The sequence below is a fragment of the Pelmatolapia mariae genome, linkage group LG1, assembly GCF_036321145.2.
Source record: "Pelmatolapia mariae isolate MD_Pm_ZW linkage group LG1, Pm_UMD_F_2, whole genome shotgun sequence".
Lineage (NCBI taxonomy): Eukaryota > Metazoa > Chordata > Actinopteri > Cichliformes > Cichlidae > Pelmatolapia > Pelmatolapia mariae.
In genome coordinates, this window is record NC_086227.1 from 19,097,246 (window position 1) to 19,119,479 (window position 22,234).

The following is a 22,234-nucleotide window of genomic DNA, read 5'->3' on the forward strand; positions in this document are numbered from 1 at the left end:
TTTTATTTTGGTAGTCTCTCATCTCTTGTCTTGTCCAGTTCAGCTGTATCTCCTCTTTGCCCCAATCATCCCTCTGCATCTGTCTTGTCTTAGTCGCCTCATGCCCTTTGTTGAGTAAACTTGCTCACTGTCTTTGAGGTTCATTCTAATGTTTTCTGGCAACTTTTCACTGGCAAATGTTTGGATTTGCTGATTGTTTGAGGTTATTTCCTGTGTCCTGTAATTGCCTCCTTAACGCACTTGTCACATAGAGGCACATGACATAAACCATTCAACTTTCTGCTCTTGTTGAAACTTTGTTAAATAGAATATGACAATTTTTGACCTGACATTACTCTACTACAGTAAAAATAAATGTGAAATCCTCTTTAAAAGAAGGTCATTAAAAAGTCTGAGGGGTCCTGTATTTATCCACCCTGCTGCATGGAATTACAGGACCTTGGAGACCTTTTCTTTAAACATAGCATGTGCAAAACTTAAAATAGCATCCAGGCAATGCCTTTTCTTACAAATGGCAGCTGTTTTCAAAGTCTTTGTGGAGTACACATGTACAGTTATGGGATATTTTGGGGCATTTTTGAGCATTCGGGGAATGATTTTCGCAGCATATTTTATAAAAATGGACAGCTGGTAAGAGAACAAAGGAATCACTGAGTGATAAAAATGAACTTACCTTCAGCTTGTGCTGGGGCAGGTGTTTCTTCTTGTACTGGGGCTACTGCAGGCTGAGAAGGGGCTTCTTCTGGTTTTCCATCAGCAGGGGCCTCAGCTGAAGATAGCAAGCAACATTTGAGAGGCACAGAGAAACAACAATCATACGTTTAGTCCATTCACTGTTCCCCTCTTAACAAAGAATCAGCTCCAAACAGTGAGTTTTCAGTCTGTGAAACAACATAAATAATACGAGAGGTGAAAACATTTTTGCGTTTTGTCAACAAAAACTCTCTGGCCAACATTCATCCATTCACTTCCGCTTATCCTTTTTAGGGTCGCAGGGGGTGCTGGAGCCTATCCCAGCTGTCATAGGGCGAGAGGCGGGGTACACCCTGGACAGGTCGCTAGTCTGTCGCAGGGCCAACACACAGAGACAGACAACCATTCGCACTCACATTCACTCCTGCATTCACACCTATGGGCAATTTAGATTTTTCAATTAACCTATCCCCACAAAGGGATCTGGCCAACATTCATCACCAAAATATTTTTGTCTTATCATTTTTTAAAGGCCCGCTGACTTTCCATGTGTTATCAGCTGTCTCTCATGCCTTTCCTCAGCGCCAGTCAAGTGGTGGTTACTCATGAGGAAATAATGCACTGGTGTGGGTCAAGGTCGTCATGCAAACAGAGTAAAGGTGGCCATGATATGAGCCCCAGACAGCTGTGGCCAGTCCCTTATAGCACACTGGGCACTTTGGCCGCTGTCTTTCTTTGACATTTGTTTACATCTTACTAAAGCCAAAGGGTCACACTGATAAACTAATAGCACAAATGTTGCTCCGTGACACACTTGGCAATCGTCTCAATGTACATTAGAGTGCTGTGCAGGTGCGATAAAATACAGGACAAAATGAGTGAAGTTAAACGAGTGAGTAGGTGTGTTCACGGCCTCAAATGAAGAGCTGGACTTTTTGGGAAATAAACTTGCTGTTGTAATATCATTTGTATTTAGAGACAACAGTCCCCAGGACACAGGCATGCAACTAACTGAAGGAAGCTGTGTAATTTCTAGTCACGTTACAACGAGTCATCCGACCACTGGGTTGGATGACTTCTCTCTCTCTCTCCACCATCTGTTATGTACAATTTAAGTCTTACTGAAACAACATGAAGGCCTGTTTCCAGTTATAGCGACAAAGCCAAATGTCACAGACCCTTACGCCAGCTGACTAGTGTTCAAGTCCCTTCTGGGACAATTATTTTTGATTTAGTGGACCACGTAGTTTCTCATGTAGTTTCAGTAGGATTTTTTGATGTGTTAAAAAATCACAATGTCATGTTTGGGGAAAACACAGTGTGACGACACTCAAGCTTTTAAAGTCCCTTAATACAGAGCTTTCCGTTCAGGGAACCAGGCTTGAATGTCATAGATTTGTTCTAATGAGCCAACAACTGATCACCTTGTGACTCCAGCAGGGACGTGGGCAGCAGGGTTACTGAGGTCCAACAGAACACAAAACAAAATGTTTTTAAGTTGATTACTCTAGCCCCATAAGAATGCCTCTCCTAAGTTTGTATGCACAACTACAAAACATATTTAACCACATAACAATTGGCCACTTCTGAGGGTCTAAACCTTTATAGATGCCTCTTTTAAAAAAAGGTCTAGACGAAGTTCGACACAGTCATTTCTGGTTCCCCAGCAACTTCACAGTGAGCTATAGAGGTGCCCTTTCATGCACAGGTGGTCTGATGTTTTTTTTAAATCTTTGGACCGAGTCAAGGTAGCTGCCCTTAATACAGTATGAGTTATATGCTAAGCCAGCTGTCTGCTGACTATAACCTTGAATCTAGCTGTCAAATAAGAGAGTTTCATCAATCTTCTAACTTAATTCTCGACAGGAAAAGAAATGATGCATTCCCCAAAATGTCAAACTGATCCTTTTAAAGCAAACATCTCTCAAATGCACAGCATACAGAGCTGTTTCAGAGATCTGGTTTTGAGTAGCTGTCAGAGGGTGCTGTCAGAATGTGCAGAAACATCAAGTGCATGCAGTGTGTCAACTATTTACTGCTTCAGTGGTTTTCTGCATCGAGTGCTCCATTTTGCTTTGTGCACAGTGATGACATTACAGCCCGTAGGTGAGCACACAGAGACCTCAAATGCACAGCAGCGGCATCACAATCTCCCACCTGGTTGAGACACCACCTTCAATTCAAATTTGACCTTTGAGCCCCCAGCGATCACTGCGTAGACACTGGCGTCTTCTTTGGTAATAGCTTTTATAGTGAGCGAGTGCTTGTTCCCGTCGGCTGCGATAATGTATTTGCTGTCGCTGGCAATGTCCTTTGAGTTGCACTGCCATTTTACTTTAGCATCCGGCTTTTCGGTCTCTGCCTCAAAGATCACAGAGGACCCCTCTTCTGCCTCCTGAGTCTTTGGTTTCCTGGCAAATGCTGAAACTGGGGAGGGTGGGTTGGAAATTAAAAGCAAACCTTTGATGTGTCAATTTAACTTTCTTTCTTTAAAGCTCATATGCTGCCAGGCCAGCAGTGAGCACAGATACGATCATCTCACCGAGCATTCAGTGATTAGAATTTGATCATGCTGTAAAAACACTAAATGTCAAATATCTGTGAGATTTGACATTATTTAAACCTTTTTTTTTTGATACTTCATCTGGGTAATTTCTCTCTGCTCAAAAAACAAAGATCATGCCCAAAGAAATTCTGAAGAAAGAAAAAGACATATGGGGGCAACAATGAGTATGAATATGTCAGCAAAACAAGAAGAGTCATGAGCTCAGCATGGCTGCCCAGGGTGAAAAATGTTGTACAGTCCACAGCACACTGGGTGGGGCTAACTGAAAACCAATAAATTTGCCTTTTGCCACTCCACACAGATCCTGTCAGAGCACAAACATCAAGTTAGAAGACAAAAATGAATTCTGGAGCACATTCTGGAACGTGAACAAGCATTAACAGTGCTGTACTGTATGTGTACAAGCTAAACACTTTTAATCTGAAAGACTGAAAAAATTTCTTCAGCAACTCTTAAGTGCTTGTCATCTTTACAAGAAGCCTAAAAACAGTGAGCGTGACTGACACGACTGACTGACATGTTTAATGGTTTAACGGTTATGAATCGCACACTTTGTGCTGGCGTAATGCAGGCGGACAGTCCTCAGCGAGTCCTCACCAAACCACACACAAACCAAAAAAAGAAAAAAAAGCCCTCCACATGTTAACAGATGGCCCCGCAAGTATGAGTTTAAATATAGGTTGCATATGTACTGGACTAATAAATGAGGCTGGCAGGCTTAAGCTGCAACAGGGGTTGCAGGTATCATAGTTGAGGGATTAGCTGGATGCTATTTTTGTGACTTTAAAGGGAGAGGAAGAATAATGTGCCCTTCTTGTCATGTTGTCAATCATCTGTATTGTTCTAATTTTCATACTGCTGTATGGCTTTAAGGTCAAATAGACTCCCTTGAGTTTTATTTTTAGAGAATTTTAGTAATTGTAAATCTGATTAGTGGTCTTTTAAACCTAATTTCACCTTAGTTTTGGATATGTTTAGCAAATAATTTCAGCTGAATCTCACGAGGACCGGGTTAAATGTTGGCATTTACAGTTTACTCTCTGTTTAATTCAATCACATTAACGAGTGATTGGTGTTAAAGGTTAGGATTGAGCTGAATGCACCTCCTGCAGCCAAATGTGTTCATTTATATATTAATTCAGTTTTTCTTAATGTTGTTGCTGTATTTATTCTTGTCTTTAAATGTTTTTCCTAGTCCAAACATTTCTGACTGAAAACAATCTTATTGACCGCACTGTACTGATAGTAATTGTCAGTAATGTTATGGGCTCAAGATAATTTGTCCTGAACAAATCCTTGACACTAAAGGTCTTAACACACACACACACGCACACAAGCTTGGCCATTTGGGCTGCACTCTTTGTCATCGGATATGTGACATGTCGGGCTTCTCGCTCCTCAAATGGCCATTCATTTCCCACTCAAGAGCGCAAAGAAAACTGTGGAAAGTCATTTGTCAAGTTGGAATCCTGTGGGGCATTTTTGGATCAGTGAATCATTTTGTGAATGCAGTGATGCTGGAAATGTGACAGTGTCGATTTCACATCAGACGATGTTTCCACCTGCGCCGCGAGATGTGTAAGTGGGCTACTGACGTGATCAAAAAGGGCTTCAAGTTCAAAGTGTTTTCTGATGAGAAACAACAACTGCGTGCACACGAATGTAGTGGTTCTGATTTTCGCTCCTGGCTACATGATGGCTGATAAAGCATTTTAATAAAGGCACTTGTGGCACCTTAATAAGCCATGGAATATATTTAAATTTGAGGGGATAGAAGAAGAATACTGCTACTTTACCTGGTCAACTGCATTACACATCTTTAAGCTGTACAAAGTGAACATATTGAACCACCTTTCATTTAATAATCATGAAAAGGAAGAGCTACATTTTCTTTATGTTTTCCAAATGTCATTTCTCAGTTACACAGGTTACAGTCATTGCATGGGAATAAATAAGCTTTATATTTAAAATGATGTTTTAAGTCTGTTTTCATATAAAAACACTATGAATAAAAAATAAAGTCTGTGTCACCGTCTATAACGAAAATGATATGCAGGTATTAGGCAGGCAGTTTGGTTGTGGTTCATTGCTTAAGAGGGGTGTGGCCCATCTCAGCTTTTTCTCACATGTACTTTTTACAAATGTCTTGCCATATTGTTGTTCTTCTGACTAGATATTAAGGTAGAACGTGGTAATATCACAATAAAGAGTGTATCTAAAAGTTTACAGTTATTAAGAGAACTCATATGTATGGCAAACTTTTTGATTCATGGATTAGTTTGCTCAAAGCAGACATGTGGCAGAGCAGTAGGAACATTAAATAAGATGAGAAATAAATTGCTCCATCTTTGTTTGCTAAGGTAGTTGAATATGTCCACTTACTTGGTTTTTTGACTGGCTCTGGCATCCTGATCAATCTCCTCTCTTCAAATTGTGTGACTCTTTGCTCCCAAACAGTCTGCTGTCTGTCTCAACACCCCCTGCCTTTAATAGTGGGCCTCTTTCCAAAAATGCCTCCCCTCCTTCCATGAACCATCCCACCTCTTGTGCCATTTTTGCTAGTCCTAAGCCAGTGTCCGCAGACACCACTCCACTCCTACAGCTCATTCCAGCAGTGACCCAGCCCCCACTTCCCAGCCCACCGCCTGTCACCGGTCACGTCTGACTGGGCTATATTTCAACCATCCTTTCCTCCAGCACCTCGGCTGAATGATAGGCCTTGAGAGGGAGGGGAAGAGATGTAACGCAGCAGTTTATATTTAGCACTTTGATTCCAAAAAAAAGTCTGCTCTCCCCACATCTGTTCTGCCTCCTGTTAGCCTGTATGTCTAAGAGTTAAAAGTACAAAAAGAGAGACAAACTCTAATTTGTTTGGGGTTTTTTTTATGGATGAGGTCTTTAACTTGTCTGTGTCTTGGACACACATGCATGGCAATCTTGTTGTCTTTTGGCAGCAACTGAACCATGAGGTTGTCGAGCAAATACAAAGTTGCTTGATCCCTTTAGGGGCCTCCAAGGTGGATCATCTGCTTCCATTTCACCCTATCTCTAGCATCTTCCTTTGTCACACCAACCCTCTACATGTCCTCCTTGACTACATCCATGAATCTTCACTGTGTTCTTCCTCTTTTCAGCTCCATCTTCAACATGCCGTGTCGAATATATTCACTATCCCTCCTCTGCACAAGTCCAAACCATCAAAGCCTTGTCTCTTTAACTTCATCTCTAAACTGCTCACCCTGAACTGTCCCTCTGATGTACTTATTTCTAATCCTGTCTGTTCCCGTCACTCTCAATGACAGTCTTTAGCTCTGCCTCCTTTTTGTTAATGCCACATACATCATACCATACTTCTACCCCTCGAAGCGTTGCTGTTACACCTTTCTCCCTGTCCTGCTTCTACTGACTTTTATTCCTCTTTTCTCCACAGCATACCTCCACCTGCCCAGGTTCTCTTCCATCTGCACCCTACTCCCACTACAGATCAAAATCTCAACTGCAAACATCATAGTTCAGTAATGTAATTCCACCCACACCTTGAACCCATCTGTCACTCTTACTGCACACCTCACTACTGACTCACTATCTTCATGGTGCCCTGCACCACCCTCACATACTTTTCTGCCACCCCTGACTTCCTCATGCAGTACTACAGTTCCTCTCTTGCCACTCTCTTACTCTTTCCTACTGCATGCTTTCTGCAGATTCATTCAGTGATGCCCCGTCTGACCATTTCTATACTTCTTCATCAACACTCTCAAAGTAAACATCACATCTATACTTCTCTTTCTCAGCATTAAGCCATGCTGCTGCTCACTGATCATTACCTCTCTTCTTAAACTAACTCTTTCCTACATCTTTATGACATGGCTCTTCAACTTTATCTCTGTGCTGTTACTGCAGCTCTGTACATCATCTTGAAAACTGGCATCAGCACACTTCCTCTCTAATCTTCTTCTTCGTTAGTGTTCAGCCTTACATACAACTCACAATTAGCCTTTTCCTTTTCAACTCAGTTTTTGCCGTATGTATACCCTCCCTGTGCTCATGTCTCAGATTATCTCACTTTTTCTTTGCTAACATCCTCCTTTGAATAGTTTCATGTACTTGTTCTTTTCACCTCCATTCTTATATGCTACCCCGTGCTCGTCCTCTTCTTGAAGCACATTTTCACCAAGCTTTCCGAGCTCCTTAGACGTTTCACCACAGACTTTTCCATCCTTTTCACAAAATCCACTACTATCTATCGTTCTGCATTTCTCTCTTCAGTATCATACCAACCGAACACCTCCTAATCCCTTCTGTTATCTTCACTTTCATGAACTTTGAAGTCTGCTCCAATCACCACTCTCTCCCCCCGGGAACACTCTCTACCGCTTCATCCAGCTTACTCCAGAAGTCCTCTTTCTCTTCTTACTGACATCCAGCCTGTGTGGCATACACAGTGACAACATTCAACATCATGCCTTCGATTTCCAGCTTCAAACCCATGATTTTGTGAATCAGCCAGCTCTCTCTTTGACAGCCACAGTCCTGAAATTAAATGTTACTCTACACTCCCGCCTTTCGTTCTCTCTTGTTACCTCCTAACAGACCTTCTCTTTTTTGTCTATGCTATACTAAAGCTACCATCAGCGGCTCGCTTATTCACAAGGGTTGTCACATCGTGTAGCTCTGCATGTTTGATTTGTCAACGTTTTCCCACCAGATGCCCTTCCTGATGCACCCCAAAGGGATTTGTGTCTACAAAAGGTTTATACTATATTACACTAAGTATATTGTACTATACTATACTCTAATCTGGTGCTTTTATGCATCTCATGTACACAGTTCTCTTTCTCTTGCATGAGCTCTAAATTACTGTATTTGACTGAAGGACATTTTAACACCTACTTGTTATTGATATTAATTATAGCTCAACCATTGTGGGGAGCTGTTGGCTCTTGAGACACCAGGTGCTGTGGTAACTATATATTTACATATTGCAGATTACAGTAGTAAATGTTGCAGTTTGGCTACTCCCATAATGCCAAAGACTCGTGGCCATCGTAACTAGAAGGCAACTGTGAGACTAACACACAGACGCTGAGCACTTTAAATGAAAAATAACTCTCAAAGTGTTTTTCTCTGGCCCACGATGAAGCTTCAACAGTACAAGGTCAATACAAATTTTGAATATGCCATAAAACAGTTTCTAAATATCTAATTTCACACATTATACATATTTAAATCTGCTTCCCTCAGTAACACATTACATATGTTAATATTTCACATACAGGAGCATCTATCTATGACAAAATTTGCCTTTGACATACTTGATTCTGACATGATAAATAAATTTAGTTCCTATTTTCTCAGTTAAAAAAAGATGTGTGTGGAAACGGAGAAGTCAGTGAGCATTTCATAGGTCATCTTTAGACAGTTTGCTAAAAAATGTTTTATTCTAGAAAATGAAAAACAAATAGAAAACAAATGAACAGAGGACTGCATTGCCCACTCAGTGATATAACATAAAAATTGTAGTTGTGTAACTTTCAACATAGTGGGTTCTTTATACCCTCTATGAACAGGGGAACTGGTGGCTGCGGTGTGTCAGTATACACAGGCAGATATAAGTACTTGGTGACAAGTGACTTCACCTCCCCAGCCCCATATTAACCTCATAGTTCCTCATAGTTGAACGATTATCTTTTCAGTTGTAATGAGAGATGTAACTTAATCTGTGTGTCTAACACAGTTCAACTTTATATAGACTTTGTGTTTCTTCTTCTTTGTGTTTTATCTCCAGTGTTTGCCCAAATCACATCACAATTATCTTTGCAAGAAGCACAATACAGATAAGGTGACGGACAATTTATTTACTTTGTACATGCGATTTGTAATTGTAACATACAGCATTTCATATATGGTCTTCTAAACCATGATATCAAACCTAATATTCTGTTTTAAATATATTTTAAAAAAATCCAGTTTAAATATATACAAACAGTAGTAAAAACATTACAAGAGAACTTGTACATGTTCAACATGACAAAGAAGTTGAATGTCATTGCTGTGGTTGAATGACATGAAGCAGAATTTAGTTTTGAAAATATATCAGATATTTCCAAACAGAATATGAACGTCTACCATATATGTGTGCACCCCCACTTAAAACTACATAGGGGATGTCAACATGCCTACATCCACCCCACCCAAGAGAGGGCTCTGTTTCTTTTCCTTAATGCTTTTAAACAGGCAGCGAACAAGTCAAATCCCTCTCATACCAGGAGTTCGAAGAAAAGAGTCATACAGCTGCTGCTTGTACATTTAATATGAAGCTACAAAACAAAAGCAGACGTAACCTGCTGGAACTCATTGCTCCAGATTCCAAATAGCTGAAAAACAATAATCCCAGCTTGCTTTTACATTTTAGAGATGCAATGTTTATCAGTAAGTTCATCTGACTGACTTTGGTACCTTTGAAAAGAAGCAGTCAATCTGTTTACCCATGAAGTCTTAATGTAAAAACTATGTATTTTTTTCATATTTATGTTGCGTACACAGGAAAACTATCATACTTTCTATCAAAAAGACACAATAAACCAAAATGACAAAAAAGAAATTCTACAAGAAAAATTAAGAACAAAGATTTATGAATGTGTTTGAAAATGATGTTGTAGAGTTTGATGATTGTAGATGATTGTTCCCCGTGGCTGGTAGTGGTTTTGTGGTTTCAGAGGTGAAGTTCAACTTTATGGTTGTTTTGTACATGTTGTTTGTCTGTATTTCATTCACAAGAGTTAGGCGTCAGACAAGAGTTGCCTGCAGTTTTTGAGAGACTGAGCTAAAGTTATTAAACTGTATTACTTTAAGCTTGGAATAAACTTTAATCTGTAATAAACTGCACATTTTAAAGCTATTTTGACTAAAATGGCCCAAGAGTAGTTGTAATCAGGAATTCTTTCTAGTTCCTGATATCGACTTTGTCTGTTAGGTGTGTGTTTTGTGTGTATCAAAGGTCTCTCTAAACCATGGTATCACATGACTTTCACTTCCAACTCTGGCCACCTCAACAAGGAACACCAGCAATAACAGCTTTTCAAAAGTACTCATTCACAAATCTCTATACACATTTACAAACAGCGTGTTACATATAATCGTGTTCGGCCCTGACTTTATTTTCATTGTGATCATTTGGAGTATTTTGTCTTCCAAATATTTCAGACAGACAAGACAAACTGAGCTTTCTATGGTGATTCTTCTGTACTTATTAAACGGTCCCCCAGCATGTCTTAGAAGGAAGATTGTGGTCCATAGCTTTATGCTGCATTTACTAGTACCTTCAAAGGCCCGGTCACACTGTGCAGCAGTACTCATCAGGAAGACTGATTAAATCTATACTTTTCATTATTCAGTGCTAGTATTTGAGCACTCCTCCTGCCTATATGTATGCTTTTCTGTCTAGATGACTCTTGCCCAGCACCTCATCACTAAACTGGTACGTCAGCTTCTTTTTGATCTTTTTCACCTCTCCGGTTTTGCCATAGTTGCGCAGAGCACGAGCCATCTTCTGGTAGGTCATTTTCTTGCGGTTTCCCTTCTGGATTCCCCAGCGGTGTGCGAGAGCCTCCTTGTGTTTGGAAGAAAACTGGAATGTCCCTTTATCTCTGTCCACCCACCAGATACTGTCCTTCATGTCGCCGTTCCTTAAAAGGTCCAACAGAAACTGGTACAAGCGGATCTTCTTTTTATTACCTTTGGAAACAAGAGAGTTGCATCATTAGAAGTGACATATTATAATTTTTTTGTTTTACTTACAGATTAGAAAATCTTTTATATATGTATATATATATATATATATGAATATAAATGAATATTGAAATGAATATGATTTATATATGAATATAAATCATAAAAGATAAAATAAAGAAATGTATAACTTTATACAAATTACACAAAGTCAAAGATCGGTCACTGAGAAAATTAGTAATAAAATTGTTTCAGCAGAGCAGTAGTTGATTTTACAATATAAAATATCTGTTTTATGGGCGTCAATGTTACACGGTGTACAGGACACTGAAATGACTTTGCACTAAAACGCTTTTAAGTTCTTAGAAGCAATGGAAAATGTTTTTCCTGCAGATATAACCGTCCATGATTCATCATGTTTTTTACACAATCATTCTGTTGTAATGAAATAAACCTAGCTTGAGGCACAGTTAACTGTATCTGAAGTAGGTTAACCAATGCTTAGATCTCACATTGATGATGCAGGAGGTCGTTCGTTAATTTATATCACTTTACACATGGCTGCCTGTAGCCATACAACAAAACTGAGGACAACTGACTCCTGTACACATCAAAAACAAGATAAAGACACTGTTTATGCTGTATGTTATATGGGAACACAACACATATCTTTTTCTAATATCATCATACTGTAGTTTTTTGAGACATTTAAAAATCATTCATTTGCACTCTAAGATTATTGTGACTAATTTGCTAACAAAATAATGAAATAAAAATCTAATTTATAGTTTAAAAGAGTTCTTTTTACAGCCACCAGGAGTGTAGGTGACAATTACACATGTGACCAAACTATTTACTCCTTGGACAAAATGTCTCTACAGTCAGAGAAATATGGCGTTTCTTTTCTCTCCTTTCACTTCCACTCATACACAGTCCAAAAGTAAAGGGACTCTGTAAAGGCGATGGGGGGGGAAGCATTTTACATGATACCAGTTTAGTATGACGCACATTCACTTCCACTGAAATCCTCACCTCGGTGCTTGGTTTAAAAAAATAAAAAACCCAAAAAACAAAACAAAACACTGCATAAAGCATAAGCCACTTGACTACAGGTACTACTGACACTGGGCACCAGACACTACTCAGGTTCTGTCACATCCTAAATAATATAAAAGAGGAAGTGCACACTACTTTTGGTTAAGCCAGAGAACAATGGTCAACTGTGAAAGGATTTGGACATGATCCAGAACGTCCACTGACACTGAGACTCTGACTCTGGTGTGTGAGTCAATCCTGCTGTGTTGGAAAAAATGCCTATTCAACAAACATGCTGCTGTCTACCACTTTTATACAGAACTTGGTCACAGCAGAAAAAAATGCCCCAAAGACTGACAGATCTCTGACATGTTGATACCTCACTAGAAGGCCAGCGAGGTAGCACGCTTTCCCACTCTACAGACTGCATGGTTTCCAAAGTCCAGTGTAGAGAGACAGAACCTTTTGCTATTAACCAAACTGAACAGAATTGACCTGTTTTCAGAGTACCCCAACTCTTGCCTAATGACAGCTGTGACAGGCTTGGTGGACGGGTGAATGAGTTGGACTGAATTCCATTCTTGGAGACAAATTCATGATAATTCATAATAGAAAAAACCTCCCTGTCTTTTTGTGGCCAGTTTCCGGAGAAGATGCAAGACCAGCAGTTGTGCAACTTGTAGCTGATCCTAAAAGCACAATTTAAGTTGTCAGCAGAACACAAAGCTGACATGTCTTATTGACAAATGTCTACTACCCAAGTGCACAGAAAACAAAACTCATCCGTAAGTCAGACAGAGACTCGTGAAGCACCTCTGATTCATACATGACCTAAAACGCAACAAATGAACATGCCCCTTGTCTTGGTCAACGCATTCATGGAGTAACTTGGACCACGTCCACATGGTGTTTATACAGAATAATCAGATATTATAGAAAGTTCCTTTAGTTTCCAGGACTCAAGAACCTAAAGAAAGTGTATTGACGTAGAACTTCTAGATATACAACGACCTGAGAATCTTAAGACTGAGAATGTGAACACGGTCAGAACAGTTGGTGCTTCCTAAAGTATCCATGCTAACTGCCACAGACTGAGTACAGCAAATCTAGCTCCTTACCCAGCTCTCCTGTTGGGATATAAGAAACTCGATCTCTCAAGCACTCCTCATCAGACACCTCCAGTGGCGGACTTCGTGCACCGTGGTCCTCTTCATCAGAGCTGCGCTGGGATATATGCGGTGGATACAAGGTCCGAGGGAAGAACGTTACCTGTAGCATACAAATCAAAGTTAGTTTTAAATAAAATGTTTGCAATGATTTAACTTGTAAACTATCTATCAAATTATTTTCATCTCCAGGTTTCCCCTGAGTTGAAGAGAAACAATAATAATAATGAAATAATGATGTATCATTTCATAGAAAAGAGCTTCTTCTTGTGAATGATATTAAACAATGATTAGCACCAAAGATGGCTAAAGAACGCAAAATTGCACTTAGCATTTATTGGTAAAAAAAATAAAAAATAAGTATACAGTACAGTACTTTCTACAAGCTGATGCAATAAAGAGCAGTTTGTAAAGCAGTTCAACTAAACTCCGCTGTAACTAAATGTGACATTTAGATACTGCCATGTTCAGAGTGGCCCAATCCAACTACCAAGGGCTACAGAGCTTAATGATGTAATCCATCTTTTAATTTGTATTTGTAGCTGTACTTAATTTCCTAAGAGGTCTGCCGTTTTAATTGAGAAAAGAAATTTTCCTTGCAATGTAACATTTTTTCAAGTATGGTATTTAGCCCTTATCTTGTTTTTTCAGACACAGTTTCACACGTTTTATTTATTTAAGTATGTATGCATCTATTTATCTATTTCATGTATGTATGTGTGCATGGGTTTAGTTATAATATCATTTTTAAGCCATCATGTTTGACAGCTAAAGACTTTTGGAAAGTTTTAAACTACGATACTAATATAAAGTGCAGACAGAGATGATGGTGCCACCCTAAAATGCACTCTGTGACCATTTTATCAGAAATGCCCGTGAAATCTAAAGCCATTCAACAGCTCTACCATAAGTATGAAAACTGAGGTCCTGAGTGGGTAGTGCTGCAAGACCACAACATATTACACTTTTAACGGTATAGCATTTCACTGCAACAGTAGAATTGTCATCTTCACAATGCCGATGTATAAGCTTGGCAAAAGTATAATTCATTGCACAGCTATTCGCTATGATCGTTGGGTGCTGTTGTACTGTACTCTATATCAAACACGTACAGTGAAGTGTGGGTTTCCACTAAGATGTTCTCACTGCAAGTGAAAGCGTAAAACAAAATTTCTCTCTGCATGAGCTGTGATGTGTGGATGCTCCTGTGCGTGTGACAGGCAATAGCTGTCAATGTATTCATAGCATCTTTTGAGGCAACGGTCGGTACGGATACCTACATGTGAATTTCCATGTGTGAACACACAATGTGGTTTTCACATTGTACTTTCCTGTTACATTTAAAATTCTGTATCAACACCTTATCTCGCTCTGTCTCTTTTTTTTCCAAGCACACAAACATTTTCCTCTTGTAAAAAAATGGCAGATGTTTTTTTAAAAGGGAAATTTCACTCGCTAACAAGTGAAAACTGTCATGTGACCTATAGGCACACATGCTCTGTGAGGGTTTTTTTGTGCGATTGCTAACAGCAAAAGCACAAGTTGCTCTTTATGAGGTGAGTATTTTGGTGTATGAAGTTTAAGGTTAATCAAAAGATGTTTTACAACATGAAAAATCCCTTATGCTTTTATGCTACACGTCAACTGTATCTGCTTGTTTCAGGACTTTACGTCTTCACACTACTGAGTGAAATGTTTATTGTAGACATCTCTGGACTTAACATCACCTAAAATAGGGAACATGAACTTTGCATGTAGCCAAAAATGTCACTATACATGGTACATACATGGTAAGATTTGGGGAAAGTCTGTGATCTTCATCAAAGCAAGTCCTTTTTATTGTGATGCACATGATCTCACATGTGCTGAAGATTGTATGTAGAATTTTTGTGGGTTTTTTTCTCCTTTGAAACATGTGAATATACAAGAAAACAGGCACACACGCACACGCTTGCATAACACAAGTTCATACTGAGGTAGGCAACAAAATGTATGGGGTTTGAAACTGACGACACTGAAGCGGTTAGATGTACTGTTTTCCAAAACCAGAGATCTCTGTTCTAGTTCACTGGTTCATAACTGGAGGTTTGAAGCATGCAGATGTGACTTTGAGTTTAGCTGAGTCTACAGAGCCTATTCAAAGTAATTTTTCCTTTAACACTGGGAAGAAAGAAGAAAAGAGCACTAAAATAAAAGTGTTTCTTGTAACTCAAAAGATTCACTTCCTGATTTTTGTAACAGGACCTTAAAGGGCCTCAAGCTCCCGAAATCTTCTCTGTGATTTCAATAACAGCCTTGAATTATGTAGCTTCTGAAGATGTCTGCATAGAACTAAAAATATATGGTGCACTGTAGCAAAATCGGCTTATGTGTCAATCAGCTGACAGATATCAGTTTCTAGTGAATGCTTTTTCCACTCCACCACAGAGAGCAGAGTATAGTTATGCTTCATACTTGCACAGTTGAATAGTGTAAATGTCAGTGGCTTTAAATAGATTAAAAAAAATAACATCAAAGTGGTTTAATGTGTTATCATACTCACTGGTGGGTAAATGTTTGATTTCAAATAACTAATTTAGAGGAGTTGATGATGATGCACTGAAAGCCTTAGTTTAAAGTATGCACACTGCAGACCAACAGTTTAAAGCTTGCTGGCAACACTTGTTCTTTTTAACAGTTTCATTTGTACTTAATTATTCCCTTTAGTAGTCAGCATCACTGTCGTTTTAGCCTCTGACTACTAATGACTGCTTGTGTTTTGTGGGTTTGAGGACTTACTGGTTGCTGTAACACATGGGAATGAGCCGCTAGATTTGGATCAAGCAGGTTTTCAGCTTCGTATCGTAGAGTGTCATGTCGTAAGAGCCCAGATGGGTGGAGAGCCTGCACATTCTGGAGCTCTGTGAAGTTGCTCTCTTGGAGGTTTTCAAACTCTGCAGGGTGCACATGAGGGTGAGCATGGTAGTCCCAGTGTTCTAAATAGAGAAGGTGAAAAACAGCATAATGGCCACAACCTTTTCTCTTCTTTTTGTACAGTAATAACTATTTTGCTACCACAGAATTTGTAACATGTGAAATTACAAAAAATGGAAAGAAATTAAACCCAGTCAGACTGATTTTTAGACAAATCTAAACTCGGGAAAATGTCTGTACAAATGCACAAATGACAGTGGAGACATAATAAAAGCCACAATGTATTTCTGTGAAAATCCATATTTGGAGATATTTAAAGAAATTAAACAAACAACAAGTGGACTTGGCAAAAACTGGCTTTCTGAAAGTGCCCGAGTTTGCATCAACAGTGTGAAATGACGAGAATAAAAGAGAATTCAGCATGAAGCTCTTTCCTGTTTGTTGCCACACTAGCACTATTACCACAGCCACTGACTGTCTTGAATTTGCAATTTTCTTTTTTACAAATTTTCCCTAGTTGTTTTTTTTAAACGTATTTAGTTGTTTAGAAAAAAAAACAAAAGATAGATAAGCTAGCTTGAAAAGTACAAGTTTTTTTTAAGTGTTAACATTGCAAATATGCAAATATTTTAAATGCAAAGTGCAGTCTTATCACTAATAAACAAAAATAGTTAAAAAAGCATGTCCCACATCAACTCTAGCACTACAACAGTAATTAATATCTATTACCTTGATCGGTATATATTAATTTAAACATTTCTGGGTGTTGATAAAGACGTGACATCTTTCGACGCCAGGTTAGAGCACATCAAAATGACAAGTGATGCCTTCACAGCCAGCCCAGTTTCAACTTGTTTTAGTGCAACATTCAAAACAGTTGATTACAAGAGAAAGTAAAGCACCTTTCTTATATTAACAAAACCCCATGGGGCGAAAGTTGTTCTATGTCTGTAGTTATAGCGGCAAAAAAGAAATGGCATCTGTTTCCTGTGTTCCAGTGTGCTCCAGCTGCACACACTGCAGTCTTTTTATGTACAACAAACCAGAAAAGTCTGTGGTACCACATTAAGCCATGGCCAAAATCTTTTTTGAAGGATGACTAAATTATGTTTAATATCAGTCTTTTTATATATTTAAAAATACAGTTTAGTTAATGACATCAGTATCTTTAAATACAATCTCCATGCTTTGTTTTTTATTTTAAAATTATTTACATTTAAATATTACCAAGTGGATTTTCACAGTCCAAACTTTTTTTCATCATTAATTTACATTTAATTTCTTTAAACAGTAAAGATTAGAGAAAATCAACGTTGAAGTAAAACTCACCTGCCTGGCTTTCTGGATCTAGGACATATGGATATGAATATTCTGGAATTTGATGTCTGTAGATCTCAGGGTCGTAAATTTCATCTGTGTGCTGCTGGAACAACAAAAGCAACAACAACAAAACGTATATATCATGAATGAAAAGCTTTAAGTCAATGGTGTATGTGGACTATGCAGAAAATATATTCCGTATCTGCATTTTATCCAATGGATTTGTAAATAATTTGTAACATTTTAAACACCCGTTTAAGTCGCCTGTAAATGTATACACAGTTAAATTAGCTTCAAGTGTTGCTACAATAATGATGATTTCTTTTCTCTTCTTTGTCCTACAGTTCTGAAACTCTCAGAACTTTTGAGTTTCAATTTCATGTACCTCATCGTATAATACACTCTTAGAGTTTGTAAGCCCTGTATTCAAATTGTAGTAGAAACCACATTAACTCATCTAATTTAAAAAAAAAAAAGTATGTCATCCATTCTTAAGAGTGTTTCTCTGTTTAGTCCTGCGGTAAAAAAGAACCAGTCTGGCAGCTCTGTTTAAGCTTCAAAGGCTAGAAAGTCTCCTCAGAGTTTAGATATTTGTAATAAAAGAAATAATACTTACAGGCTGAATGAGATAGCTCTCCATTCTGTATGGATGGAACATGGATACCTCTTCTCCAAGACCGACTCTCAGATGCTTTGCTGGCAAAATGCTCTCTCAACCTTTCAAAACTTTTGCGGCACCATTGCACAATGTTTCAAAATTTCCTCTCAGTCAACGAAAACCAAAAAATGTCTCCCTCTCTTATTGTATAGCACAAGCTTATAACACTAACTGCTCAAACAGGCCTTTCAACTGCATCAGATAAAATTAAATAAACAAGGCCCACTGTTTAACTGTAAAATGAAAAAGGAACTTTTGACTTCTGTAAATTTAGTGTGGGTGGGAGCAATAGAGTGTGTCTGCAAAAGGTTCCTGGCCATTTGATGATTTGTCAGGGGAGACCATGAAACTTCACATTTATCAGGGTCTATATGCTGTCCCATGCCTTGGCAGCCAATCATCATCGAGGGCTTTCCTCACTGTCAGTTTCTCCCCCCATCAAGTGTGTGAGGTGATAAATGTGGGCAACAGTGTTTGCAAGCGTTTAACGTGTTGTTGTTTGTGCTCTTTGTCTGCGCTTTGACAACATGTGTCATATTTAAGCAGATGGACTAGTATATATAAACATTTACGTTTTAAAATCCTTTCTGCACATTATAATGCATTTTTAAATCATGCAGATTTAAAATAAACATTTCTATTTTTTTCACAATTGCTACATCATGTTTTGTTTTTAAGCTTTAAAATCAACCCTTGAAATGATGTCAACTATCCCTTGCAGTTTACAAATAGACAACAACATGTTATAAAGCATGTATTACATGGCTATATGGTGCTTATAAATGCTCAGCTGCTTTGTCTCAAGGGCTCAAGTAAAAATTCCATGCTATTTTACCAACTTTGCTATGTTTAGTATGTAAATGGCAACCATGTGCCTGGATCCTGACTGCGGACCTGAAACCGAGAGACTGAAGGAGTGCTTTGTAGCAAAATGACTACTACATTTGTTTTGGTCATGTAAACAGTGGCTTGCTGAGGAAAATGTGGCCCCCACACACAACACACATGCATGCAATGCACAGCTGTGAGATAAGATGAAGGTACAGTGTCTGTGCTGTAACCTCACCGAGGTAAATGGAGATTATGATTATCACACAGAGAAGATACGGTTGGAATAATTCCTGAGGGGGAAGTGAGTACCTCTGTTGCCAAACAGTAATGACAGTCTATGAAACTGAGAAAACACCTGTTTGTTTTTAATTCACTAATGCATTGTTATGCCATACATTAAACTAATTGTTTTGGCCAACATGTTCAATGTTTAGGAAGACATCGGGCTATGTATGTATATATGTATATATATATATATATATATATATATATATATATATATATATATATATATATATATATATATATATATATATATATATATATATATATATATACACATTAAAAAAAACCCACCTGATTATTAATGTGTAGCTCGCTTTCACCCTAACAGAACAGCTTTGACCTCTTCTCTTGGCGTGCAGTGAGATGACGGTGGATCCTTTCGGTCGTGAGCATTGACATGTGGGTCCTCAGTGAATCAGGTTTGTTCCAGCACATCCCACAGATTCCCATCTAGATATCAATCTGGAGTATTCTCTGAAGTTGTAGAGCATTTTTTTTGCAGTATGGCAGGCTTATCGCCGCTGCCTCCCAGGTCTGTCATGGCAATGGTCTGCCTTATCTTTACCTTTAGGTGGATGGTACATGTCAGAGTCTCATCCCCATGATTCCAAGGGCCCAAAAATATTGACATGTAACAGGATGATTTGATTCATCTCACCTGTCAGTGGTTTTAATGTTGTGGCTGAGTGTTGTAGCTGCATTGGTTGCCAGTTTCGAAACATATCATGTCAACTGTAACATCTGAAAATAAATGCGTATTTCCCAGATGCTGAAATAACTGATAAATAATACAGTAACAGTGTAGCATAAATCTGAGTGCATATTGTTAGACCTGCCTGCTTAAGAGGAAGAATGCAGTATTGTGATAAGGCATTGTGCTGAAAATAAAGTCCGGCATATGACCAAAACACCGAGTTTATCGTTATCTTCGAACACGGGTCACACAGATTCAGAGATTTCAGCTATACATCGATCAGTCGGTCAAACTTCATTTTAAAATAACACACATGCGACACACATGCACATAGACATCATAGCAAATGCACACCATTAGTCATACGGAGTGCAGATATGCATTTATCTCTTTATGGAAGCTGGCATGTTACAGTCCGTCACAGAGATAGTGCCACCTCAGGGTCTTTTGTAAATTTAAATGCTTTTAATCCTTGTGACCTGCTTTCCCCTTAAACTGATGAGGGATCATAATTGTCTCACTTTAGGGAGCTGTTAAAAACACACAGACGGAGGCCTACCCCCAAACCGGCCCCCCTCTGAATCACAGCTGCCTGAGCTGAACCGACCATACGTACAGTAGCATTTTCCAGGAGTATTAATACACAGAGTGAGCTGCAGCAAGACCGGAACTATTTCTATCACAACTATTTTCAGTGACGCCAAAAGATAATGATTGGTTCTTCCCCCCCCCCCCCTCACTAAGCAACATAATGACCATTTTTGGCATAACATTCAACGTCCATTTAAGCTAACTCAAATATGATCATTTAAATATAAGACAAGAGTTAAGATTAGTCCATTATGTGTTCCATATCATAAAAAATATAATAAAATTAATACAACATTTCATAACAGAAGTTATGCGTCATCATTTTCAGAGGTGAGAGAAATACTTTAATGTGTTACTTTTGTAAAAGTAGTATTGGTACACAGAACAAATACCAAAGAACTGTTGTATTTGTAGATTCACCATCAATGTGTATTTAAAAATCCCATCGTAAGAGTGCTCATTATGCACAATAACACATTCCTAGATCATATTTATTATATTATTTTATGATAATTATTGATGCAAAACTGTTCTTCATTTTAATGCTGTAACTGGCAAAGAGGCAAGTTTATTTGTAGTAGTTTGTACTACAGGCATAATCAGTGACTTGAGCTTTAATAAAAGTTTACAGTATTTTCCTCTGAACTGCTACGGAGAAGTACAATATTGCAAAAGATTGAAATACTCAAATACTGTAAGTAATTGTACTACATTATGGGGTTTTTTGTTTTGTTTTGTTTTGTTTTGTTTTGTTTTGTTTTGTTTTGTTTTGTTTTGTTTTGTTTTGTTTTGTTTTGTTTTGTTTTGTTTTAGCAACACCATCTTGAATCAGAGAGTCATGTTAAATGTTTTGGTGACCAATTAAAATAAACCTAACAATCCTCACAGGTAAAGTGACCTGATATTCCCAATTATGTTACAAGCAGGTTCCAGCATAGGAACCTTAAAAGGAATTAAAATGTGTCATGCTTCTCTCTGATTTTATCAGCACTCTAATATATGTAATGCAGTAAATAAAATGCAGTACTGTGCCGAGTGAGTGTGAACATGCTGACTAAAAAAATAAGTCAAACTGTCCCTGTTGAACTTGCTTAAGTGTAACATAAAACTGCATTTTCAGTCTGTGGTTTCATTTCTGTCGTAACAATTGCATCAACACTGTGTCCAAAGTAAGTAAAGACAGAAAAACCAGATTAACATTTAATGTTTTTATCCGTGAGCATACAATCAAAGTTTTTAAAACTGCACTCGACGTCAGTGTTTTAATCGTCTCTTCTTTTTGGTTTTATAGTGTTAGTTTGTTTTCCTTGTGGCCTGAGTGATGAAGTACATTACATGCACAACAGCAGTATTATATTATTAAATGAGGAACTGGGAACTCTTGTTTCAGATTCAGTTCCTTGAAGGCTGACTTTAAATGAATCCTTTTACGTGTCATACGGTCCGGATGGTCCAGGTCTCGATAAGAGCCGGTCACCTCTCTGCTGCATTTTTATTTTAATTTGCGTGCTATTTTCTGGTCGGTTCAGCAGGTTTAATGCAGGCCAGCTCCAGATGAGGCCCTTCTATGCAGTTTATAAAAAGACAGGCATCAGGCATATAAAGGTATTATTAAAAGAGTGGCAATGCCGGCGTAAATAATAAAACAAAGCTGACCGTTAACACGTAATTCGCATTGTGCAACATAACAGAAACTGCAGTAACAGAAACATCTGCAGTAAACAGATGGCTGAAAACAAACTAGTTTCCAC

General features: G+C 38.4%; 2 protein-coding genes across 4 annotated transcripts in view; both read right to left on the reverse strand.

Moving 5' to 3' along the window:
• Positions 1-5,666, reverse strand: part of mybpc3 (myosin binding protein C3) — a 33,887-nt gene extending 28,221 nt beyond the window's left edge. Inside the window, exons 1-3 of the mRNA XM_063469330.1 lie at positions 5,642-5,666; positions 2,851-3,120; positions 674-769 (exon numbers count right to left, since the gene is read on the reverse strand). Coding sequence (XP_063325400.1) covers positions 674-769; positions 2,851-3,120; positions 5,642-5,666 — 391 coding nt within the window. The remainder of the gene's footprint in view (positions 1-673; positions 770-2,850; positions 3,121-5,641) is intronic.
• Positions 5,667-9,109: 3,443 nt separating this feature from the next.
• Positions 9,110-18,398, reverse strand: spi1b (Spi-1 proto-oncogene b). Of its 3 annotated transcripts, none has more exons than XM_063494083.1 (5): positions 18,041-18,398; positions 17,434-17,524; positions 15,970-16,166; positions 13,144-13,294; positions 9,110-10,996 (listed from the first exon to the last, which is right to left on the reverse strand). In XM_063494083.1, exons 1-5 carry the CDS (start codon positions 18,080-18,082, stop codon positions 10,683-10,685), a joined length of 795 nt encoding a protein of 264 aa, XP_063350153.1. In that variant the 5' UTR covers positions 18,083-18,398; the 3' UTR covers positions 9,110-10,682. The 3 variants fall into 3 exon arrangements, with proteins under 3 accessions (XP_063350153.1, XP_063350227.1, XP_063350080.1); XM_063494157.1 differs by having other exon boundaries at positions 15,970-16,124; positions 17,434-17,527; XM_063494010.1 differs by having other exon boundaries at positions 17,434-17,527.
• Between the last annotated feature and the right edge of the window lie 3,836 nt (positions 18,399-22,234).

Coding starts and splice junctions, on each gene's coding strand:
- spi1b (XM_063494010.1), bottom strand. CDS start 18,082: ATGTTCCATCCATACAGAATGGAGAGCTATCTCATTCAGCCT. Junction 17,528..18,040: donor AGAGCTATCTCATTCAGCCT/GTAAGTATTATT, acceptor TTGTTGTTCCAG/CAGCACACAGATGAAATTTA. Junction 16,167..17,433: donor AGATCCAGAAAGCCAGGCAG/GTGAGTTTTACT, acceptor TTCTCTATTTAG/AACACTGGGACTACCATGCT.